We start from the raw sequence: 6,704 nt of genomic DNA on the forward strand, positions 1-6,704 counted from the left end.
CCTTCTGTGTACCAACAAGAATAAACAGAACAAATAGGATGGGGATAAATTAATTCAATTGTAAACTAATACCGTGGGACAAAAACAAAAGCCATTATTTCAGCTCCCAGATCCAATTTCTGTAATTGCAAGAAAATGAAAAGGATTAGACAGATATAAACCAACCTCGTTTTGATCCCAGAGGTCGTTGAACATGGCAGATTCACCAGTGGCAGAGAAGATGTTAACTTCGCCGAGGACATCGCCGATGTTGTCGTTGAAACCTGCAGTAGAAGAGGCTCTCACGGCGAGAGGGCATCGAATTTGGCTGTGTGATTTTGGGGAAGGGACGGCGGTGATGGACTGGGAAGGAAGTGAGAGAGACCTGGACGCAAACAATCGGTGAGAAGACGAAGTGGAAAGATAGGTGTATTGAAGAATCGATGGGTTGTCGCCATTGATCTGAAATGAAGTTCCGTGACGTGAAACCCTAGGAGGGAGAATTCCAACTCCCAGGAGAGAGGAGAGCCACCGGAATATTTGTGAGGCGGGAAATTTCATAGCGTTGCATGGGAAAACGACGTCGTCTCATGGCCAATTAATTAATTTGATAACTTACACGAATGGCGGTGGGAAAAAATTTCTCACGATATTTGTTTTATTTTACATTATACTTTTATTTTCTCATATGGAAAACATACTTGTATAAAATTAATTTATAATCATTTATTTATACTTAAACTATTACTCATCGCATTTAAATTGAGTATTTAATTAGGTTACATTCAAGAATATACAATATCAAACTTAATGTTAGAAGTAAAGATTAAGTCCGTATGGTGCCAACTATCTCTAATCACGAACTTTAGCACAGTATTTTAAATATATAACGACATTAATGGGGCTTACAAAGCATGGCAATGCAAGAACATGAAGGGGGAAAGAAAAAGAAACACTCCACTGTAATAATAGGGATAACAAGAATAACTCCTTCTGTATGTGCAGAGGCAGAGAGAGTACATACATGGATTTCTACATTCATCTTACTGTAATAATACCCATCCATATTCACAAAAGCGAGCAATCTATAAGGGTTATTTTACACATTGGAATACATGAATAATAATACTACACCAGCACCAAGCATATTTCAGTTGATCATCTAGCTTACATTCAGGCACAGATATCTGCCATGCCCACTGTAAGCTGGCGTCAATCAGGAAAAAGTATTCATGTAGCTAGCTGAAGCATCCAAAATACGATGATGGAATACATAGAGCAGCTTCATGCAACTGGAGCTTTGCAGCAGATATCGAATACGTCCTCTAAAGGGGCATGATCCCCAGTACCTTCATCTTTCCTCGCAAACAACAATTGCTTCCCTTTGAAGACAAGCATGCCTCCCTATTGCAAAGAGAAGCAGAAGGAGCCATGTAAAGATTTCAAATGACAGTTGAGTTCAGAGGGGGCCGTTGGATCGTTCATACCTGTTGCAAGACACTGCTCCTGTCATCCGGGGTCGCTTCAATTGTATAGTTCTTTGCAGCTTTCTTAAGAGACTCAAATCTTGAGAATACTTTAGCCTGACATATTAGTAGAACAGCCCAAAAGTAAATACGGTGCAAACAAGTCTTATTTCAGCTCAACAGTTTCTTTCTGAAACAGGAAGATAAGAATTACACTGGCTGGGTTAAAAAAGGTACGGCCAATGCCGTAATACAAGCCCAAAGCATCATATGCCTGAAATAAAAGAAAAATGTAAAGATTTTATAACAGCCAAGAAATCAAAACAACTGGGGTAGGGTAGCAAATCAAGTGCCATGCTTTACCTTGCGTTCAGGATCTGCATATAAGCAATCCAAAGGAAATGGTAACTGGTCAAATAATACAGTGGCACAAAAATAATCAGCTTTCCTGATGTTATGCAAATGCAGAAGAAATATATATAGATAAATATATATAGATATATACATATATATATTAATGAAACCAAAATATTTGTCCAACTTCAGCATGAAACATAGAGAGACAAAAACAGGAGGAATATTCCAGCAAGTTTGGAACTCTTTTGTTTTATTTTTTTATTTTTCTTTTTTCTTGGTTGTTGGTTTCATAAGTAAGATTTTATGTAAAAAACTAAATAAAGGGACATGTTTCATATGCATCAGAAGATTCTACACACAAAAAAAAATCTAAAAGTTCCCAAAGAGAGAGAGAGAGCAATACCATACCTTGGGCAACAAAAAGGAGTGAAAGGAGCCATTCTTAACAAAAAATGAAATACCTTGCATCCTAAAAAGATCTCCCATTCCTCCCCTCCACGAGGTCCGAAAAATGCAAATCAGAGCTACATTCTAAGGGGCATGAACTCTTCTCCTTGGACAAGCAAGCCAAAAATATGAAGAACGTCTCTAAAAACCAAGGAATTACCATTTAATCCCAAACAACAAAAGGAGGTGTTTCATCTCCAGTTCTCCACTGCAACTAAGTATCAGCAGACAACAACACAGATTGAATTCTTCCAGCATTCTGCTCTAGTAATCTACCTTCCAAAGGCTTCTCACTTTTCCAAAGAAGGAATATCCTTCCTTGGAACTGCTCCACATGGGAAGGAGCAAGCTATATTTACAATGTTTAAGTGCTAGTACCTCAAAGAAAATAAATATAATAATTGAGGGCTTTCGAATTGATCTATAACCATCTATAGTTCTCACAAGTGTCTTTGTTAAAATTAGGAGCACTAGGAACACTCAATCTTTGCCAATAACAGTCACACACACACACACGATACAACCCAACAACAGAAACAGTAAATCAGAAATGAAACAGAACTGAAAATAGGGAAAGAGACATGCAAACCACACAATGATTTATCCTGGTTCATATGGCAGAATGCAATCCTACATCTAGCCTTAGATCCCGAGAGCAATCCACTAGAAATCTTCAAAGAATCAGTACACGAGAGTCCCTCACAAGTACAAAATGAAAACCAAGATTACAAAGGCTATCTTTCTCTGTAGACTTTTCTCTCAATCACTTGCACTCATACACAATCATGAATGATGCTCAAGCAACTGCCCCCCGCCCTCTATTTATAGACAATTAGGGCAGACAATACAAGGTTACAACATAAGACTTGCACAATGTCTAAAATGCCCTCATATGACAGTTATTGTTAGGAACAACCTAACTAATACTGTCACTTGAATCACTCTTGAATTCCCTGATTCCTTCTAGGCTTTCTAGAATATACTCGATGCAAAACTCAACAGTCTTCATTTATTCGGATAGCTTCATGGAAGCAATTTTCATCCAACTCCTATAAATACTGTTATTACTGCAGAGTTGTCAAAATAAGGTGTAGTGAAGAATAAGAGAGCAGGACACCTATGCCTAATGATGGCTAGGGACTAAGATGCATACTGCATAGCATCAATTATGAAGATAGTAAGGTTTGTAATCATATAAGAACATTTAAAACTTCCATCATTCAATTATAAAAGTAAAGAGCAAACACATAAGACATATTTCAACCCAATTCATAAGTTAAATCAATGTCATTGAGGTTGTAGCACAACTTGCTTATTAATAATAAAACCAAAATTAAAATCAGATGCCCGGTACCATAATGACCAATAGGATAACATCAGACTCCAGTCACTAAGATTTTCTTAATGTTCATCATGTAGATCAGCACCACTTACTAGAGTAACTTCTGAGAACTGCACTGACCTTACCCTACACTTCTCCTCTCCCCTAGTTATCCCAACCGAAGCCCCTAAGCAGTCCAATACCAATTTTAAAATCCATAAATATATATCCCAAATGCAACATACATATGGCATAAAGCATAAGAAGTCTCAGTACCATGTCAGTGGTGCAAGAATATGATAAGGTAACATATATATAGCATAAAGCATCCACTATAAGTAACATCTAATAAAATAAATATTATGCAGACTAGTCATAGTGGCACAATGCTTTCCATGAATATAATTACAGGACACTACTTTCAAATACTATTCACAAGACAAGAACAGAGTTACCCGCTCGGCAAGCATACGAGCTTTATCAGGAGTACCAACACCAATGGCAATTAGCTTGACCCCAGCTGAGTCAAATCTTGGTTTTGATTCTTTCAGACTTGAAGCCAATTCCCAGCTAATAAGCGAAATTCAATAAGCAAAAGATGGGATTAATGCAATAGACTTCTCTTTTGGTGACAACATAGTTTTCATTGCCAACATTAACATTACATATATCTACCAGCATATACATCCAAAGTGCCTTAAAAGTGCAACCACGGCCATTCCCTGAAAAAACAGGAGGAAAAAGAACAACTGCTTAGGTTGAGGAGACAAGTACACTCCATTAAGTTAAAAAACAGTTAATTTCATTGTTGAGGCATGGTTCCCAACTTATCAATACCATCCCATACTAGAGGCTTTCTGGTACACACAATCAAATTTGTTTCATTTTTTTGTACTGACCGATAGGAAGCTATACCGGAGAACCACCGGAGAACCAAAGAGGAGAGAACCTAAGATGGATATCTGGTTCTCTCCATTTGTAATTCCTATAATTATTGTTCTTTTTGTTTGTTATTTGTTCTTCACTTTTTTGTTTGTTTATTTTTCTTTTACAGAGATGTCTCTGTATTTATATTTGAACATAGTTACAGCCACGTAATGTGCATGGATGTTGAAAGACGGGAATTTTCTCTTCTTTTTTCACTGGTTTTAATGCAAAAATATTCTTAGTTTCTGTAGTGAGCTGCTACTCTTTGGCCATTGTCCAAAAGCAAACTCCATGTGCATGCAAGGCAGTGACCTTCAGCGTACCAAGGGACCTTTTTTTGTTTGCTTAAACTTAATCTGTGTATTTTATAGGGAAGTAAACTCATATTATCTAATAAATATTATTAATTTCTAATTTACTCTATTCCATTTGGCACCCATATCTTTTCGAACCAATGAAAATTTCCATACCCTTTTCGAATTTCGATATATAACTCAAAACTATGATAGCTGCTCCAGCAAAGAGCATTATCATTATATGCCAATAACAATAACAAAAACAAATACAAGAATAGACTGAAAACACATGGGTGGGGGTGGATTAATTATAAAGTTATTGCCAGGGACAAAACCAACAGCTAATAAATTCATTGCGTAATTTAAAGAACATGAAAAGGATTAGCCCGATATAAACCAACCTCGTTTTGATCCCAGAGGTCCCTGAACATGACAGGTTCGCCAGTGGCAGTGAAGATGTTAACTTCGCTGAGGATATCGCCGATGTTGTGGTTGAAACCAGCAGTAGCAGAAGCTCTCACAACGAGAGGGTGCCGAATTTGGCTGTTTGATTTTGGGGAAGGGACGGTGGTAATGGACTGGGAACGAAGTGGCAGAGACCTGGACGGGAAAAATCGGTGAGACGACGAAGTGGAAAGAGAAGTGTATTGAAGAATGGATAGGGTTTTTAGAGATGTTATCATCGCCATTGATAAGAAGTTCCGTGGCAATGGTCGAACGAGTGAAAACCCTAGGAGGGAGAAATCCAACGCCCGGGAAAGAAGAAAGCCAACAGAAGAGTATAACGAGGACGGGGAGAAATTTCTTCGCGTTAGTGGACATAACGACGTCGTTTCGCGTCAAATTGATTTTAATAATTTTAGGGAAAACCACTTCTCCACCAACAATTACCACTTTAGCCTCCAAACTGAATTTCAACTTAAAAAGGCAAGAATAATAATAAACATTTATAACTGTGAAAGTATGGTTGAACGGTCTGCGTCTTTGCTTAAGACGATGACCTCTAACTGTAGCGTTGCTTCTCTTAGTCTTTGACCCAATCCCAATAACTTAAAAATCAAATGAAAATGGCCTGATTGAAACCCCTATTTTCTTTCAGTTATGTGTCATATTATCCACGTACTTGGGTTGTTGCTCGCCTTTCTTGGCTTTCCTTTTACCAAGAAATTGATTCCAAGTCCAACCGAAAGGGGAAACAAAAACAAACTAATTCAATGCGCAATTTATCGCATCAATCAACCCCCCCTTCCTTGCAGCCGACTCTAAACCAAGTGTTGCCAATGCTGCCACTGTAATTTAAATTCCGGGCCTTAATCAACACCATATGCCACCAAATCAAGGAACTGTCGTTTTCCAACAATAATAAAGCCTTGAAGATGAAGAGTCAACAAGCAGCTGTGAATTAATACTCACTCCGTTCCCTCTAATCAAATATGGCCTTAGAACTTTGCATGCGTTAGCATTAGCATACAGATTAATCTGGTTTTGGTTCGTCCCATAATACTAATCTCACCAACCAAGATTACTTGTAGGAACAAATTCAATGCACGAATTTGGTTTAAAAGCAGAGCTGAGCCGCCTTCCTTTTCATGCTTCAGTTGCGGTTAGAAAGCGTGTATTGTATGAGAGAATATGGATATGGTTTCATTTTCATATAATTAACAACGCTCCCTGTTTCTTTCCTTGTTCTTAACCCAATTCAACAAGGATGAGCAGCAACAGGAAAGTTCATTCACGAGGCAACGTGCCCTTCTCGTGGGAAGCCATGCCCGGCGTTTCCAAGCTCACCCACCTCGACCACCGCCGGTCCGATGACGCAGGGCTAAACGACGTCAAGATTCCGCTCCCGCCGGCCATGTCTCAGCCGCCGGGAAGAAGCTCGTCGAGGAAGGGCATGTGGCACCAAGAGGA

The 6,704-nt window shown here is 38.6% G+C and overlaps 1 protein-coding gene across 1 annotated transcript; it reads right to left on the reverse strand.

Annotated features, from left to right (window-relative positions):
* Positions 1 to 910: 910 nt before the first annotated feature.
* LOC127803749 (thioredoxin-like protein AAED1, chloroplastic) lies at positions 911 to 5,574 on the reverse strand. The gene is made up of 7 exons (XM_052340196.1): positions 5,195 to 5,574; positions 4,246 to 4,292; positions 4,026 to 4,140; positions 1,809 to 1,853; positions 1,660 to 1,719; positions 1,467 to 1,562; positions 911 to 1,383 (listed from the first exon to the last, which is right to left on the reverse strand). Exons 1-7 carry the CDS (start codon positions 5,480 to 5,482, stop codon positions 1,264 to 1,266), a joined length of 771 nt encoding a protein of 256 aa, XP_052196156.1. The 5' UTR covers positions 5,483 to 5,574; the 3' UTR covers positions 911 to 1,263.
* Positions 5,575 to 6,704: the final 1,130 nt, after the last annotated feature.

This window comes from Diospyros lotus, chromosome 6 (genome assembly GCF_014633365.1).
Source record: "Diospyros lotus cultivar Yz01 chromosome 6, ASM1463336v1, whole genome shotgun sequence".
NCBI lineage: Eukaryota > Viridiplantae > Streptophyta > Magnoliopsida > Ericales > Ebenaceae > Diospyros > Diospyros lotus.